The 18682-nt window shown below is 59.5% G+C and overlaps 2 protein-coding genes across 2 annotated transcripts in view; both read left to right on the top strand.

Annotated features, from left to right (window-relative positions):
• The window catches only part of PSMB2 (proteasome 20S subunit beta 2), a 155802-nt gene that overhangs the window by 105578 nt on the left and 31542 nt on the right, over positions 1-18682 (top strand). The gene's annotated exons all lie outside the window — the stretch shown is intronic.
• CUNH1orf216 (chromosome unknown C1orf216 homolog) lies at positions 3804-7178 on the top strand. Its single transcript, XM_062620729.1, has 2 exons — positions 3804-3836; positions 4815-7178. Exon 2 carries the CDS (start codon positions 4831-4833, stop codon positions 5650-5652), a length of 822 nt encoding a protein of 273 aa, XP_062476713.1. The 5' UTR covers positions 3804-3836; positions 4815-4830; the 3' UTR covers positions 5653-7178.

Below are 18682 nucleotides of genomic sequence, written 5' to 3'. Positions count from 1 at the left end.
TTGGAGCAAGCTGCTCTAGTGGAAGGGGTCCCTGCCCGTGGCAGGGGTTGGAGCTGGAGGAGCTTTAAGGTCCCTTCAACCCAAACCATTCCATGATTCGGATTTGCCAGCTTGGAGCCCCTGCTCTGGGCTGGGGATGTGGCCCATGGCCGGAGCAATCACAGGGACCCAGAGGCAGGGTCCTGCAGCACAGGGAAGTGACTCCATGGGCAAAGCCACCCCCGAGGCAGTGAGCTCCTGTCCTCCCCCCTTCCTCTCTGATTCCCAAACAATTTCCTAACGAGACCTTTCTGTCGGGGGTTTATCAGTGATTCACAGGCCAAGAGGAAATGGTGATTTCTTGGGCCCTGCTCTGATGGAAGGGCTGGAGTTAGCATCGATACTCCCCTCCTGTAGCTCAGCGGTGGATGAACCCCAGAGGCAATGCCTGCAGGACAGCAGCTCCCCACTCCTGGCAGAGCACATCCCCCTGAACAAGATAAACCCCTTTTTGGGGAGGTGGGGAAAGCCAAGAGGAAGGAGGCTGCTCCCCGGCACAGGCGGCTCAGTGATGGGGCTCTGTGTCACTACCCCAATGGCTCATCCCTCCCTCACCTCCCTGCTGGGCTCCCCATTTCTTCCTCCACTTCCTCCTCTTCCTCCCCCTGGTGCATCCCGAGGGCTGATCCTCGGGGGTGCAGGCTCTGACCTCCTGCCCTGTGGGAACAGTCTGCAGGATTCCCTGAAATCCAATCTGGCTGCAGATTCCTGGCATTTTTCACCAAATCCAGTGCATCTGCCACTGCCTTTGATTCAGATTGAAATACCATTTGCTTTACAGGTAGAGCAGGGACCAGCCCAGGTCCTGCGGCCGCAGGACCTGTGGGAAATGCAGATGATGGGATACTGCATGTGAGGGCACCTCACGATGGGATGGGGACAGGGATGAAGGTGGAATAGGGCCAGGCTGGCAGTGATGCTCAGCTCCTGCTTCCCACCTCAAAGCCGGTGACTTTGCCAGCCCATCCCTGGAGAGGAGCAGGAGCACTTGCACAGCCTGGGGATGCTTTCCTTTTCCTCAGCCTACAAAGATGACCAAGATCTATGAAAATAAGAGCACTGCTTTTACATGTAGTGAGGCCAAGAGCACAAACCCTTTAGAGCATCCTCCCCTCTCCATCAGGAGGACCTGCCAGCCCTCCTGACATGAGGTTTTGCAGCCCCAACCCTGCAATGCAATGGTCCCAGTGGCTCCTGTTCCCACCAGGAGCACCCGCTCACAGCCCGTGATGTGCCACGGCCACGAACCCTGCACCCATCCGTCCTCCATCAGCATCCCCCATGGCCACGTCTTCACCCAGCTGACCCAGTGCTGAGCCCCGCTGCTCCCACCCAGCCACCAGCTCCCTGGGGCCCCTCCTTTGTGTCCCCCCCTTTGCCTTTACCCGAATGTGTTCACAATTAGAGGGGAGTCAGCGGCGGGGCAGCAGCGCTGGGGTCAGGACGCTGTTTGCTTTCATTTCTCTGGGAGCTTTTTGGGAGCTTTCCCTCCTCCCTTATTGGACTCAGCTGAGCCGCTGGGGAGGCCGCCTGCGCTGCAGGGCGCTTCTGTCTTCTGGCGTTTCCTTTTAGCGCAGGGCTTCACCCTTAACTCTTTGAGCACGGGTGCAGCGAGGACAAACGCGGAGCCCAAGGGGAGGGTGCCAGGGAGCCGACCTGGTGCGGAAGTCCTGGCTTGGCTCCGGGGGGTCGGGCTGGACCCCTCTGAGCCCCGAGGTGCGCGGTGCTCATCTCGCCCAGGATCCAGCCCTGGAGCCCCAGGTCCTGCCTCAGTCTGCTCAAATGATTTTTAATTTCCTGGAGGGAGAGCTTTTGATTTATTTCTGGAACAAAGCAGGGGAAGGAAAGGGGAGGGGAAGAGGACTCTGAAATCCATCACTAAGCCCCCTCTACCTCCAAACCTTCCCCCTCCTCCTGCCGGCAAAGGGCTCAGCCCAGCCGTCCCCATGTCCCCACGTCCCCACGTCCCCTCTCTCCTGCACCATAAATTGGGGTTCCCCACAGCCGTCCCCCCTGGCAGTGTCCATGGGGCAGCTGGCTCGCAGGGAACCGGAGCTGTTTTCATTGTGAGCACCAAACCCCTCTGGTCTCCATCAAATCCCAGTCTGGGGGTGCTGGCCGGAACCTGAGCTGTACCAGTAAAACCAAGGCCAGCGAGACAGACCCCTGTGAACGCCGCTCCTGGATCCCTCCCCGACCCTGGCACCAGCCCTGCTCCTGCCATGGCCTGGGGAGGTTCCCAGCAGCACCAGTGGAGCCGGAGCCAACGCAGGTTGGAGCAGGCTCCTGCACATCCACAGGCAGTGGCCCCACCGGCATCCCTGGGGATGAGAGGAGCAAACCCCAGGAGCCAGACTCCTGTTTTGTTTTGCTTGTTGAAGTCCGTGATGAAAAGGGCCCGTGTCAGACCCACCTCCTCCCAGCCAGCTGGAGAAGGTCCCTGAACGGATGGATCCTTCCTCCTTGCTCTCAGTGAGAGCTGTTTTGCTTTGCTTTGAGACCAGGCCACAAACGGGCACCAAGAAGCAAATGCTCAGCTCAGGGCGAAGCTGAGCCCATTGTTCGCCCAGATTCTTTCCTGCCCATTCACAGACACGTCTGAGCCGGGTTCTGCCTTTCCTGTGTGGCAGGAAGGTTTTGCTTCCCTAGGAGTGCTGCAGTCCAAGCGCCCCAGTTACAGCTCTCGTTCCTGCCCCACCAATTTCTCCTTGATGGAGGTGTTGAAGCCTTTGAGGCTGGAGCAGCCGGGAGCAGGAGAGGCTGCCTAGGGGCCTGCCAGGCAGATGGGAAGTTAAAAGAACCTATTTATCACTTATTAGCATTATTCCACTGCTCTGAACCCTTGCAACATCATGGGGGAACATCAGTTTGTCGTGCTTCAACCCCAGTCCCACCTCCAACAATCCAGAGCTTCAGAGAGGATCTTTGTGCACCCTGAAAGCACCTTCATCCCCTCTCCTCCCGCTCGGGGTGGGTGGGAGATGCTGAGCCCTTGGCTTCAGATGGGGTGGCCTTGGTCTGTGGAGCCCTTGGGATGACAGCGCTATGTTCCCCTCAGAGCTACCAGGGGATGCTGGTGAAGGCCATATGGGGTGGACCAAGCAGGAGGTGAGATCATCGCTGCTCGAGGCAGCTCTGGGTAACGGAGGGAGTCCGCAGCACCCCGGCTGCCCCCGCCCCGGCTCCCACCGGTCTCACCGCCTTCCGCTGCGTGCCCCCCACCCCAACACACACCCGGGCCACACAAAGCCCCGTTATCCCCTGCAGCGCTCATGGGGCTTCATGTGACCCCCGCGGGAACCCTTTGATGTCGCTGAGCCTTCCCCTTTCCCAGCGGCCGGACACCCCGGCTCTAGGAATAAAGGCCCCACTGAGCACCCAGCGCCCCCCCCCCTCGTCCTCCCGGGGACCAGCTGAGGGTCACGGGACGGACGGGACGCGGGTACCCAAGGGATGCCAACAGCCGGGTGTCCTGGCAGTGACAGGATGCACCCACAGCCCCAGAGCATGGGGGGGGGGAGTCGGGGGGCTCCATCCATGCCCCCCTGCAGGACGGAACCTCTGCGGTTCTCCCGTTCCAAGCAGGCAGCAGCGCTGTTTCCCACGGGACGCTGTGGGCGAGCACGGACGCTCCCATGCGGTGCCCGCAGCCCCGTTCCCCCCCCACCCCTCAACGTGGCCAGAGGGGGGCCGCGGGCGCCGTCGGAAGTGCGGCCGTGACGCGTCCCCACGCGGGGCCGCTTCCGCTCCCACCCGCGGCGGCGGCGGCGGCGGCGGCAGCAGCGACCCGAGCCCCGGTGAGTGCTGGGCGGGGCGGGCGGAGCGGATGGAGCCGGGAGCGGGGTCGCGGCTCGGCCGGCTGCGGGTGCAGGGTTCCCCCCCCTCCGCCCCGGGGGTTGAAGCGGTGCCCCCAGCCCTGGGCAGCGCAGGTGATGGTGCCCGTGGGCTCAGCCCCCGCCCGGTTCTCGCCATCGTCCCGCCGGTGCCATCCTTGCAAACAGCGATTCCAGGGCTGCGTGCTCCTGGCCTGGGCATCCTGCCCGCCGCAGGGTGTGCCCCAAACCCAGCTCTGGGGTGCAGGGCGGAGGGGATGGGACCGGGTTTGTACCGTGCCCCGGTGCATCTGCACATCCCTTCCGACAGGCTGAGAGAGCTGGGCTGGGTCAGCCTGGAGAAGAGAAGGCTCCTGAAGGGGAGACCTGAGAGCAGCTCCGGTGCCTGAAGGGGCTGCAGGAAACCTGGAGAGGGGCTTGGGACAAGGGATGTAGGGACAGGCCAAGGGGAATGGCTTTAACCTGCCCGAGGGGAGACTGAGATGAGCTCTTAGGCAGAAGCTCTTCCCTGGGAGGGTGCTGAGGCGCTGGCACAGGGTGCCCAGAGAAGCTGTGGCTGCCCCATCCCTGGCAGTGCTCAAGGCCAGGTTGGACACAGGGGCTTGGAGCTCAGATGTTGCTGGAGCAGAGCGTGCTGGCAGTGCCCTCAGGCAGGAACCGAGGGAAGCTGTGCAAGCCTGAGTTTTGGCTGGAGGAGAGATGGGTGGATGGGACCCTGCCTCAGGCTTTAGCATCAGGTGAGAACTCACCTCTGGATGATGTTGCCTGAGGACACATTGAGAGCAGCAGCCAAACGCCAGGAAGGGATAAGCCCGTGACTTGGGTCCAGCAGCATTAAGAGAGGCAAATAAAGAGAATATTGCTCCTGCTGCAGCCGGTCAGTGCTGGTTGTGCCAGCCCGGGGACCCCCAGGCGTCTTAGGGCTCCGCATCTCTCTTGCAGGCAGGACACCAGCGAGATGTTTGCTGTCTGCCCTGCGGCGAATGCCCCGTTCCGGCAGGGCCGGGGGGGCCCAGCGCTGGACACGGCCACCCCCGGGGCCGGGCATGGACAGGATTCCAACTCCAACTTCGTGGGAGAGGTGTGTGACAGCAACGAGAACTGGAGCCGGGCAGCGCCGGGCTCCGCGCCCGGGGAGAGCTCCAGGCGGAGCGAAAACACGGCAAATCCATCGGGTAATCTGCTGTTATTAACGCGGAGACAGAGGGCCCGGGACACCCCCCTGAGCCTGGGCGCCGCGCGGCCGCAGCCCCCCGAGCAGGGGGTGCGCAGCCCCCCCGAGGGAGCGGAGGTCGGTGGGGCCGGGGGGCAAAGCGCTGGCAGCGAGGAGGCAGCCGGGGGCTATGGCAAGTGCCCGAGCTCCCCCGTGGAGGACAATGGCTACGGCAGCAGCTCCCTCAGCATCGACAGCCCCGACAGCGCCTGCGGCAGCACTTGGGACCCTCCTACCTCTGTCCCTGTCCCCAGGAGCCCACCGCAGGCAGGGGTGTCCGAGCCGGAGCAGGGGACCCTCTTCCCGGTGCTGGCAGCGGCCGTGCAGCACCTCCAGGACAAGGAGCGCTTCAAGGAGCGGGAGAAGGAGAAGCACCACATCCAGCTGGTGATGTACCGGCGCCTGGCCCTGCTGCGCTGGATCCACGGCCTCCAGCAGAAGGTGGTGGACCAGCAGAACCGGTTGCAGGAGAGTTTCGACACCATCCTGGATAACCGCAAGGAGCTCATCCGCTGCATGCAGCACGGCCCCGCGTGCCCTGCCGGTGCCGCCGCCGCCAGCCCATGAGGTGCCACTGGTGCCCTCCCGGCTGGTGGCATCTCCGTGCTGCGTGCCAGTGCGGAGTGCTGCTGGGCACCAGGGCACCCACCTTGTCCTTCCCGTCTCTCTCCAGTGTAGCTGAGCATCCTCAAACGTTCCCTCTGCATGGGAATCCATTTCCTTCTGCTCCGTGTCCTGCTGGTCTGGGGACCGTGCGGCTTGGACCTCAGGACCTTGGGGTCTGCTGAGCCCAGCACGATGAGGCTCATCTTTTACATCTCATTTGTGGTCCCTTGTATGAGCCCGGGACGTGTGCTGGGACAGGCCCTGCGGTGAGCCCCGTGCAGTGTCACCTCGAGGGCTTCAGGGCAGCAGAGCTTTTCAGTGTACCTGGGCAGAGAGCTCCGCATGTGCTCGGCCACCAGCACAAGCTCACTTTGTCCCCTCATCACACTCACACCAGCGTGCATGTACAGAAACAGTGGTGTGGTGTGGGCAAGGCGTCCTGAGCTGCTCCTCCGGACTCGCCTGCGTGCACTGGTTAATGAAGCACATGAGAAAGCTTTGCAGATGAGATCTAAACTCCTGCAGAGAGATGGAGAGGGAGAAAAAAACAACCTGGTTCTGAAAAGTGACCTCAGGATGCTGGGTTCAAATCGTGTTCTTTTGGTTTAATTCAGTGTTAGGGAGGAGGGAATGTCGAACTGTCCTTACAGGCAGTGTGTAGGTGCACATCTCTGTCGTGGGAGATGCTTTAACACGGTGCATGGTCAGGAAGCTGCTTGCAAACTTGTGCTGTTGGTGTTTATGTTAATTTATCATTTGGAAGCAAAGAGAATCCATTTCTGCATTTTACCCAGTGAGGACTGCGTACGGAATACAGAGAGCTGGAGACTGCAGTGGAGGTGCTGTGTTTGCTGTGTTTAACTGTTAGTAGGACATGCGTTCTGTTGAAGTTGCTGAAGTGGATGGGGCGGCAGTGGGGTGGTTTCGCTGTATGGAGGGGACCGTGCTGCTGCCTGTAGCCCCTGTGCAAAGCCAGGCACTGATTTTGTTTCTCACCTGCAAAAGGAGGGCGATGAGGAAGTGCTGAGGTCCCAGACCTCTTCCTGCCCTCGCAGTGGAGCTGAGGGGTGGCTGCATCCTCACCGGGACAGGGTCCCGGCTTCCACCGGCCACGAGATGCTGCTGCACCACAAAGAAACGGCCATGGCCAGGCTGTGACCGGTAGGGCCAGGGCTGCACCGAGCCTTCTGCATCCCACACCAGGGCATGGCCAGGCTCTGCTGCTGCCCGAGCCTGTGGGTACATTGAGATCTGCAGAGCTCTGCTTCCAAAAGGACGTTGTGGTGGCAAGGGGTACCCTGGGCTCAAAGCAACCTGTGCTGGCCACTGCACCCGGTGCTGGGGACCAGAGGGATCCGGCAGCATCGCACCCGCACTGCTTTGCTACCACTGCTTGTTCATATCCAGTGCCTGCTGCCTGTGTTCTGTTATCCCAAGCATGTGTTCGTGGGCATGTTGCACACCTTAATAAAAGCCTCGGAGGTGAAGGAGCTGAGCCCTGGGTGGATTTGTTCCTTTATGTCCCCTCCCTTTCACTCCACAGGCATGCAGTGGGTCCATGCTTGCTCACCACAGGGTGCTGGAGCACACAGAGCGTGGGTCATGCACAGTCTTAGCACCCTCCTCCCATCCCTGCACCCCTGGGCACACAGCAGTCCTGGGGTGCAGGATTGGCCCTCTAACCGTGGGAGAGCATGGCTTGAACTGGGGGGGGGGACCAGATTCCCCAGGCACCTGAACACCCTGCCCTGTGACCCGCTAATCGGGAGGGCTGGGATGGGACGGGATGGGATGGGATGGGATGGGATGGGGAGCAGCTGAGGGCAGATGGGGATGGCAGATAAAAACACCTGAGTATTGACCCAAAGGTGACTTTGCCTCAGGCCTTGCAGAGATTAACGAGAGATGAAAAACCCAGAGCTGCAGCAGGCCTTTGAACCTTCCTTCACCTTCCCCCCCCCCTTCCTGCTTCTCCTTTAACAGCCTGGGAAGCTGCAGGACTTCAGGGATGCGATAGCCCCTCTTACAACAGGCACAGGGGCTGGGCTGGCAGTTCCTGGAGGGCAGAGGGGGGGTGGTTTCCTATCCTTACACGTGCCCTGCAGCTGGGGCTGCCTAAGGGTCTGTCCCCAGCCCTCAGTGGCTTCGTGCTCAGCTCCAAGCCCCATTTGGGTTTAGGGGAGCGCGAGACCTCGCAGCCCCGCGGAGAGGCCAAGGGGGTCTCTGTTGATCTTGGTCGAATGCTTTGCACAAACGATGGTTTCCAAGGTCAATATTGTGGAAACCCGGATTGTTTGCTCGAGGAACGAAAGAACAACCGCGGGAGCACGTCAAAGGGGCGGCTGTGCCCCGCAAGCAAGAGGCTGCCTCCTCGGGGATGGGGATGCTCATGCCCCCAGAGCTGCTTTGAGGTGCCCAGTGCTGATGTGCGGAATCAGCCTCGCACTGAGGGGGTTTCCGAGCCCGGCTCTGGATCCCAAATGAGATTTGGGAATTCATTAAAAACCCGACCAGCTGCAAGGGGAAAACCAATGGAGACACAAACAGGCAGAGCCTGGGGGAGCCAGGGCCCTGCTCTTTCCCCCCCAGGCACTCACAGTCCAGGGCAGCTCCAGAGCTCAGCTCCCTCCGTGCACCCCGAACCTTTGGGATGGGTGCATTGGGCGGGCACCAGCTCAGGGCTGGGACAGGGGTGTACGTGAGGATGACACCAAGAACGTCTCCATCCTCTGTATTTCCAAGCCTCCACAGATAAGGGCTTGGATTCACATCTTGCGGATGGATACCTGGGCTCTCAGGGGAGATGCTCCAGGTCCAAACCTCGCCCGGGCCTGGGGGGCAGACTGAGCACTGCCGCTGGGCTCTGGATGAGGCCACTGTCCCAGCAGAAGTGGGGAGCCACACTGGGGCTGGGGCTTGCATGTGGTTGCTTTGCCTCTGGACCCGGGGGCATGCGAGTTTGAATTTCCATGCACGGCAGACAGGGCCCTTTGTTTTTAAGGTCCCCTCTGAGTTTATTGCTGTTTTGCTATTAAATCCCGGTAACACTGGGCTGGTTTTACTGCGCAAAGCGAGATTTGGCAAATGCTGCCTTTCTGTGAAAGTTAAAATAATTGCATTTACAGAAAGAAATCAAGTCTTTGTGAGGCTTTGGAGGGAAATATTTTACCTTGTAATGGGAATCCGTCCTAACCCTTTCCAGTGTTCTGTGGGCTTAAAAAAAAGGCTTTAAAAATAAAATCGAATGATAACTGATGCCATCAAAGCGCAAAAGAGAATGAATGATCTCAGGCCATTAACATCCAGAGATGGGACACACTTAAAGCATCCCTGGATCTCCTGTTTATTGTGGCTTGGAGACTTCCAGATCCCTGTGTTTGGTTTGCAGGGGGAAAAGGGATTTCCTTTGGTCCTGACTGGCAGGGGGAGCCCGGCCAGGGCTGCTCTGCTCTCCCCAAGTGCTGCACCCAGGCTCTGCACCCCGGGTCCCACCGCCACCGTCCCTCCCCACTGCTCCCCATGCATGGAGTGAGGCTGCCCGGAGGGATGATCTCAGCCCCTGTAGGATCCATACGTGCAGCTGCTGCCTGGGAGGTCCGGGAGGGTGGTGGGATGCAGGGGGGCTCTGGCTGGCTGCAGCATCCAGGAGCCTTTTCAATGCAGCTCCTTATCTGGCACAGAGCAGCACAGCCTGGTCCAGACAGCTGAGGAGCACGGACATGGGAGGCAACAGGGAACTGGGAATGGGGAATTCACTGTGGGGGTACATTCATAGACTGGTTTGGGTTGAAGGGACCTCAAAGCTCCTCCAGCTCCAACCCCTGCCACAGGCAGGGACCCCTTCCACTGGAGCAGCTTGCTCCAAGCCCCTGTGTCCAACCTGGCCTTGAACACTGCCAGGGATGGGGCAGCCACAGCTTCTCTGGGCACCCTGTGCCAGCGCCTCAGCACCCTCCCAGGGAAGAGCTTCTGCCTAAGAGCTCAGCTCAGTCTCCCCTCTGCAGGTTCAAGCCATTCCCCTTGGCCTGTCCCTACATCCCTTGTCCCAAGCCCCTCTCCAGCTTTCCTGCAGCCCCTTCAGGCACTGGAGCTGCTCTCAGGTCTCCCCTTCAGGAGCCTTCTCTTCTCCAGGCTGACCCAGCCCAGCTCTCTCAGCCTGGCTCCAGAGCAGAGCTGCTCCAGCGCTCGCAGCATCTCCATGACCTCCTCTGGACTCTCTCCAGCAGCTCCAGGTCCCTCTTGTGCTGCTGCCCCAGAGCTGGATCGGGGCTGCAGGGGGGTCACCCCAGTGCACAGCAGAGGGGCAGGATCCCCTCCCTTGGTACTTGGCCACATCTCTTACATTTGGGCTGCGCTGCCAGAGCCAGACTGCACCAGGACATGATCCCCCCCCTCCAGGCAGGCAGCCCAGCACAACCCAGCACAGCCCAGCACAGCCCAGCACAGCCCAGCACAACCCAGCACAACCCAGCACAATCCAGCACAGCCCAGCACAACCCAGCACAGCCCAGCACAACCCAGCACAGCCCAGCACAACCCAGCACAACCCAGCACAACCCAGCACAGCCCAGCACAACCCAGCACAACCCAGCACAACCCAGCACAGCCCAGCACAGCCCAGCACAGCCCAGCACAACCCAGCACAACCCAGCACAGCCCAGCACAATCCAGCACAACCCAGCACAACCCAGCACAACCCAGCACAGCCCAGCACAATCCAGCACAACCCAGCACAACCCAGCACAGCCCAGCACAACCCAGCACAGCCCAGCACAACCCAGCACAACCCAGCACAACCCAGCACAGCCCAGCACAACCCAGCACAACCCAGCACAACCCAGCACAGCCCAGCACAGCCCAGCACAGCCCAGCACAACCCAGCACAACCCAGCACAGCCCAGCACAACCCAGCACAACCCAGCACAGCCCCAGCACAGCTCAGCACAGCCCAGCACAGCCCAGCACAACCCAGCACAGCCCAGCACAACCCAGTGCATCCCCAGCACAGCCCAGCACAACCCAGCACAGCCCAGCACAGCCCAGCACAGCCCCAGCACAACCCAGCACAGCCCAGCACAGCCCAGCACAGCCCAGCACAGCCCAGCACAACCCAGCACAACCCCAGCACAACCCAGCACAACCCAGCACAGCCCCAGCACAACCCAGCACAGCCCAGCACAACCCAGCACAACCCAGCACAACCCAGCACAGCCCAGTACAGCCCAGCACAACCCAGCACAGCCCAGCACAGCCCAGCACAACCCAGCACAGCCCAGCACAACCCAGCACAACCCAGTACAACCCAGCACAGCCCAGCACAGCCCAGCACAACCCAGTACAACCCAGCACAGCCCAGCACAACCCAGCACAACCCAGCACAACCCAGTACAACCCAGCACAGCCCAGCACATCCCAGCACAGCCCAGCACAACCCAGCACAGCCCAGCACAACCCAGCACAACCCAGCACAACCCAGCACAACCCAGTACAACCCAGCACAGCCCAGCACAACCCAGCACAGCCCAGTACAACCCAGCACAACCCAGTACAGCCCAGCACAGCCCCAGTGCATCCCCAGCACAGCCCCAGCTTGGCCATTGCTGTTTCCCAGAGCCGTTCCTGCTCATCCTTTCCAGCAGCGATGGGATGGCCGAGACCCCAAGTGCTGGGCTCTGCCCCGGTATCTGATGAAAACGCAGTTTGAGCCTGCCTTCTTTAATGATTCCCTTTGAAATGTTGTTGCTTCCGCACATCCCCCTTCGGGGTAGAATATTAAGCAAGAGCAACTCGGCTGGAAATTCAGATTGTTTTGGTGTCTGTTTTCATTTACATTTTAATGATGGGGAAATCTTATAAATCCGGCCCCTTGCAGCACGGCTCCTCGAAAAGGAAGGGAAATCATCCCCGGCAGCCGTCTGCCCTCTGCCCTCTGGGCATGGCACCGCGGGCTGGCCATCGCCAGCAGCTCTCTGGGTGTAAAAGTGCTCCGTGCTCCCTTTTCCTGCCAAGGCAGCAGGATTTCAGTGGGAAGAAACCATCGCTGCCGCTGCAGCGCACGCTGGGTCCTCTGGGTGCTGGTGAAGAGGATGTGGTGCCAAGGGGCGAGCCGATGGGTGCTCTCTGTTCTGTATGGCTGGGTGCTGAGGCCAAGGGTGCTGCTCCAGGAGCTCACTGCACCCATAGGAGGAGGGGAAGAGGAGCCCATGCTGTGCCCAGGTCTCATTGCCTGCCTTGGGCAGAGGTTGGGGGGATGTAACCCCATAACAGCATAGCCCCATCCCAGGAGCCGGCTGTGCTCAGCACCTTGCCAGCAGCCCATGGCTCCTCACATGCAGTGTGGGGATCCAGGCCTCCCCGACAGAACAGCTGGGAGCAAAGATCACCAGAAGAGAAGCAATAAACTCTCGGTTATTCTCCTGCCATTGAGGCCAATCAAGCTGCACAGAGCGCCTCGAGGCCGGTTGTACATCATTATTCCGTGGCGCGGTCCCCGTATGATGTAGTGGCTGTCTCGCTGGAGGGAATGCCTTCCTGGGCTTTAGCATCAGCACTGGAAGATCTGGAGCCCTGCAAGCATCGGCTTGAATCCCAGAAGCCTCCGTGCTGCGCTTTATTCCTCCAAGGGGATAATAATCCGCGTGCCAGGCCGTGTGTTTGTGGGCTTAAAAACAAAGGTTCTGCTTGGACCCCAAGAAACCCCTCCCGAGCCCCAGACAGGGCTCCCTGCACTGCTCGGATGGCTGCGTTTGGCCGGGATGGGGGAGATGATGCCCCGGGGGCTGCTGAGCTCGGACGGGACAGGGGTGCTGAGGACAGGCTCTGTCTCAGCTGTGACCCATGGGGCAGGCTCTGAGCTCCCTGCGGAGGAAGGCTCCGGCTGGGCTGGGTGGATGAAGGCTCCCAGGGTACCTGTGTTTAGATTCAAACTGGGATGCCGGCTCTCAACAAGCCCAGCTTGGCTGCATTCACAGCCTCTCTCCGTGCGTTCCACCCTGGAATCTTCATTTCCCTCTGTCCTGCCTTGAGGTCTCTGCTCTCTGGACACAGCCAGGAGGGAGAAGGCAGCTTCCAGTTCCCAGTCATGGATGGAGGCTACAATTTGCACTGGAGCAAAACCGCAAAGCAACGCGTTTGGGTTGGGTTTTTTTCCGTGTCTGTTGAGAGCTCAGAGAATTTTCCCTTCCAAAAGCCCCCTTCCACCCCTCGGCTCCAGCCCTGCCCCACAAGTGGCACCATCTGTGTTTGTTACGTCTGAGTGATGCTGGTTGGAAGGAGAGCCCGGTGCCACCCGGCCCAGTGCCCAGGGCACTGATAACCCCTTCATCTGCTGAGCTGCGGGAGGTTTCATCCTTCCAGCCGTCCAAAACCTTCCCGGGGATGGGGAGATCCAAACTGACCTCCCTTTGTTTGCTCCATGGGGATGGGGATGCAGAGCACAGGGACCAAAACCCATCAAAACCCGGCGGATGAGGCGGAGGCACGGGGGGGAAATGTGAACTTCTTAAAAATTCATGAAAACCAGCAATACAAAGACGAATTAAGAGGAGCCAGTAGTGCTGGGCTGAGTCTGTTTGGTGTTGATACTGTGCAGAACTAAGCCACACTGGTCTGTCTTGTGGCCAGAGGGTAGGAAAAGGGCTCCCAGTGGAGAGGACCCAGCCCGGCGCTGGCGATGCTGAGCAGGGATTGATAACCCGGTGCAGGGGGGTGGTGCGGCTCTGCCGGATGCTGCTCCAGGCCCAAAAGGCTGCATTTATCCCAGCGATAGCAGCCAAGCCAGCGCTGCGGGCCTTGGGGGTAAAAAAGGCTTAAAAACCCATCCTTCATTCATCAGGCAGCTGAGACGGGGAGGGGGAGGAGGGGAAGGCAAAAGTAATGGAGAATGAATTAAGAGTTGGGGGAAATGGAGGGGGTTGGTGTGGACAAGGGGTTCACCTCTGCCCAGACCCCAAACCCAGAGTGCAGGAGGGGAGATGCCCACCCGAGGTGAGGATCAGGACGTGCCTTTGAAACCCATCTGAGATCTCACTTCCCAATCCCCAAACAATATCCCCCCGCCCCCCAGCCACGGCACCAGCTCTGTGGATGCTGATGGGCAGGGAGGCAGCGATGGATGCTGAGGTCTGTGGTCCCCTCGCCCAGTGTCACCCTCCTGCGCCCTGGTGATGCTGGGCAGGCACTGGGAATCTTGCAGGCAGGGGAAGGGGGAGGAAGGTTCATCAGTCACCTCCTCAAGCAAATAACCCAACGTGACAGGGGAAGGCTGCTCAGAGGGGATGCACAGCGATGCTGCGCTGAAGGAAAGCACCATGCAGAGACAACGCTGCCTGACAGTGCAGGCTGCGGGCAGGCAGGGACCTGCCGGAGCACAGGGACGGGGCATTGGGGTGAGCAGGGTGGGCTGCGGGGAGGTGATGGGGTCTTGGGGCTCAACATGCTCATTGCAGGGACATGCCGGCCTGCTGGGAAGGGGCTGCACCCCAAAACACCCTGCCTGCAGTGGGGGGGCTCTGCTGCCTGCGGCCGCACCGCTCTTTGGGGCATATTTCTTGCCATGGAAAACTTCTTTGTTTGCACACTGGAAGAAAACCAAGGTTTGAAGCCTTGAACGTTTGCTGGAGCAGTTCTTGTTCCCCGGCCAAGGCCAGCTCCGAGCTCCTCGACTGCAGGGCCAGAAGGGACCATGACAACAATCGTGTCTGACATCTGCCCAAGCGTGGGCCAAGGGAGCTCACTCAGCACCTTCTCCACCAGCCCCACATTGTCTGACAGCAGCATCACTTTTGGGAAAGCGTCCGTCATCTCTGCAGCTGCGAATGAGGCCGTGGGCACAGCGATTGACTTCTCACACCCTCCCAGGTCCAAAATGGGGATGACCATGGCGGGTCTAGGAGTAGATGTGGAAATACCCGTCCCTGTATCTCCTTATGGCATCAGACACCTAAAGTGCGTTTGGGAACCTGATAGACCCCAGGGAAGACATTCCCTGTGGACATCTCCCCATGGCCATGCTGGCTATCCAGCCAAGGGGCAGAAGTGCCATCACCCAGCTCCTCCCCATTGACAAGGGAGTCTCCTGCCAGGTTGCTCAGTAGGGTCCAAAGCACCAGGATTGTGCAGTGGAAATAATTCACATTAGGCATGCGTGTAATTACAGATACTTTATCCAGACAGGAGGAGCTCGAACATCACTGGCTATCTTGGGAATCATCTTGCCAGATGCAAAGTGGGAAGTGATGGGGGCCAGGCTCAGCAACCCACAGCAGCAGGATGCCAGCCCTGCCCGGGACTGCCCGGTGGGACAGTGTGACAACAACTGTGCTGAGCCTGCAGCACTGGCTTGGGCATCCCAAATCCTGCCTCCTGAAGGCAGAGCCTTCATCGCCCTCCTCCTCGGCTGGACGTGGTGCGTGGTGGGAGCCGCTGGGAGAGGTATAGCTGGAAACTGGCCATGCTCCCCCGTGCCAGCCCCGCTCCGGTTCAGCTCCCAGCAGGTTTTGCGTGCTCTGGGGTATTTTCTTTGCTTGGAACCAGCCCAATCCACCGAGTTTTGCATGAGATCCTGTCCCAGCGCCAGGCTCCCCAAACAGCCCCAACAGCCTGCCACCGGCTCCCGGTGCTGCCAAGCTGCCCCGGAGGCTGCGCAGGACTCACCAGCTCGAAGCCTGGGCACGAACCTTACCTGGTGCTGAGCAGCAGCCCCGTGGCTGCAGGGACAAGGTGGGGACAGAGCCTGGGGCGCGGGCTCATCCCCGGTGCTGGGGCGGCCGTGGGGCTGCGGAGCGTGTCGGGGCAGGTTCCAGGCAATAAAGGTGAAACTCATGGGGAGCTCCTCTCAAATGAAAGGCAGCCCTGGAGCAACCTTTCCTCGGGAATGACCCTGCTGGTTAATCCCTCCTGAAGTCACTGGTGATGAATGAAGCGATTAAAGGGCTGCCCTGCCAGTTGGGTACTTGTGGATGGGGTGGGCAGGTTGGGATGCTCTCCCCATGCTGCAGTGCTTGGGGCTCCATGCAGAACCCACACCTCCTAAATCCGTATCCAACCATCCACTGCCTGGCTAGAGAGGGTTCTCTATGGCCACCCGGGGTCTGGCCCTGCTCCAGGGGGGACAAGGGGATTCAGGAGGAGGGTGCGGATCCCGGTGAGGCCAGAGCAGACACCACAGAGGCGGGGGCCGGGGCAGAGGGACAGGGTGCTGCTCTCAGCTGCATTTGGTGGTCCCTGCATGTTCCAGGGGCTAAAGCGTGTGAAAAGCAGATTTATTTTTGCCTATGTTTCATATTCTTCACGCTCCACGGCGGGAGACAAAGGATCAGCTCTTCAATGGAGTCCTAAGAATAAACCTTAAACCTCATCAAATCCAATCCGGCAATAAAAATTGCCCGAACAAAAGGCCAGGGACTGAGGGTGGTGGCGGGGGCCTTTCCTCCACGATAACAAGTTTTCACAAGACTGTTTATCCACACAATTTGGACCGACACTTAAAGTCCCTAATCCCAATAGGCATGAAAGTGCTTGTCCCGAGCAAGCAGGTGGATTGTCCCGGAGCGGCCAAGTTGCCAATGATGCTCGGTGGCCGCCGCGGTGCCCGTGGGGGTCACAGGGAATGTGCTGAGACGGGGCAGCTGCAGCCTGAATGCTTCTCTTCAACCTCAAAGCCTTGGCTCCTCTCCCCGCCACCCCGCTCCATCCCACCCCCTATTCAACCCGGTTTTAAAAAGGCAGCAAAACGGTTACAAGGTTTAGAGCAGAGGCGAGCAAAATGCTCCACAATAGGGAGGACAAAGGAGTGCTGCTGGGACGGTCCCTAATCCAGCGCCCATGGCAATGCAGCCCTGCGAGGATTAAACCCGCTGCCAAGGGGAGGGTTTAGTGGTGTCCCCCCCTTCCCAGCCCACCAGAAGGGGCTTTCTGCAGGAACAGCCCAAGGGAATTGAATCCCCTCTGTCCCTGGGGGGAGCTGGTGTGGACCCCGCGGAGGCTGGAGGCGAGATGCTGAGGCCAACCGAGGATGCAAAACCATTGGGATCAGCAGAGATGCTGAAGGTGAACCAAGAGCCACCGTGTCCCAAACACCTCTCTGGTCCCGGGGAATAATTGCAGCAGCCTGAGGAATCACGGAGCAGGATCCAGCCATGTCCCACAACCAAACCCTTGCACTCAGGCATGCTCCTGATCCATCCATCTGTGGGCACCCATGATGAGGCCGTTGATGCTGCATGTGAGAAAGAAAAAGCTCCTTCCTCTGGGCCTGACACTGAATGACCACAACGCCCAGGAAAGGAGCCGTCTCTCCCCTTGGCATCAGGCCTCTCCTATCCCTAAAGGTGGTCTTGAAATGAAGGGGATTATTCTCCCAGCCTCCACTCCTGCATTGCTGCATCTCCCATGTTATCTGCTGGAGCAAGGTGCCGTGCCTGCCCGGTGCAGTGCTAATCCCTTCAGCACGCCATAGCTATCACAGAGACAGGAACGGGGCTTGGATAAAGCCAAAGTGACATCCCTTTCGCACATGGAAGTGAGGAGAGAACCATCGGAGGGTCCTCGTTGGGAAGCAGGAGGGAATTGGACCCCTCTTGGGGCGTTGATGGATGCGTTATGGTGGGAGCAACACATCCCAACAGCTCCTTGCCGATGCTCAGGGCAGATGAGCATTAGCACAACGCCACCGAGCCGTGTCTGTGGGTGACAATGGTGGCACCCTGATTGGCACCGCTCACCAAGCCCTGCACCCTGGCTGCGGTCACAGCATGGCTTGTCCGCAGTGGAAAATGCCATGGGTGTCCCAGGGGAGGGAAGTTAGAAGAGAGGCAAGGGATGTGCCACGGTCCCTGGTCTGGGGTGCTGCGAGGCTCCTGCTCGCTGTAAAGAGGCATTTAATGACTGTCAGTGCCTGAGTCCCGCAGCACCCAAACGGCTCCCTCCTCTCCCCAGAGACGGGCTGGCTCGGGTCAGGGCTTTGTGCCATTTTCAGGCACAGCTTTGTGATCCGAAGGGAAGGGCAGAGATGCTGGGAACGTGCTGTGAAGGCCAGCGCAGGGCGGCTTGGTTGGAACCGGCAGGTAGCAGAGAGCGTGGGCAGCGGCTGACCCCTGCACAAGCCACCCAAGGTGTTTCTGGTGAGGAAAATCAGAGGGAATCTCTTCCATGCACAACTGTGGACACTGGAACCGTGTTTCGACACATTCAGCCTGAGCCAGACCACCCTCTTCCCTAACTAATCCACGTTTAAAACCAGCTCTGTGAAACCAAAGCAAAAGCAATGGTGTATTTGGCCAAGTCGTGTGGTTTTTTTCCCTTCCCAAGTCCCTGGCAAAATGAAAGCGCTTGAATGAAGTTGAAAAGAGAGTGAAGAAAAAGACAGCGAGGTTGTGCTTTAAATTAGCATTCATTTACGGAGCCCAGGCAGACCCGCTAAGCAAATTGTGTCCATTAATGTATTAACAACAGATTTTCCCTTACTGCTCCTTTGGGTCCAGCATGTAAACAGGGGCTGGTGATTAAGGCTTTTATTCCTTCTTTTAAGAGCCTCAATGACTGGGTGGACCCAGCGCAGGGTGCCCAGGGCTGGGAGGGTGTCAGGGTGACCTCAATAACGTAGGTGACCACGGCACCTCTAATCCCCTCTTTTAATTGATTACTCTCACCCAGCCCTGAGGCCACGGGCAGGGGACCCACCCTCTATAGATTAGCACCCTTTAGTTTACAGATCAGCCACTTTTTCAGTCCCCTGCCCTGCAGCAATGCATGAAAATCACACTAATCTCATTAAGGACAGAAGGGAGCCCTTCAACGTTTATTAATAATGGGAGCAGACAGGGAGAGAGCCCGGCTCTGGGTCAGATTTCAAAGCCCGGGAAGTGGCAGGAGCTTTCCAAGGGCCTGGGATTGCCAGGGAGGAGGGATTTTGCCATGGTTTAAACTGGATCTGGAGGCTGCAGAAGCTGCTGGTGAGCAGCAAGGGGCTGGGGATGGCTCCAAAGCTGTT

The sequence above is a fragment of the Pezoporus occidentalis genome, unplaced genomic scaffold (genome assembly GCF_034315485.1).
Source record: "Pezoporus occidentalis ecotype Australia unplaced genomic scaffold, CSIRO_AGI_Poc_V1 ctg223, whole genome shotgun sequence".
Taxonomy (NCBI): domain Eukaryota; kingdom Metazoa; phylum Chordata; class Aves; order Psittaciformes; family Psittacidae; genus Pezoporus; species Pezoporus occidentalis.
The sequence above is the reverse complement of the archived record's forward strand: the minus strand, read 5'-3'. Positions and strand labels throughout refer to the sequence as shown.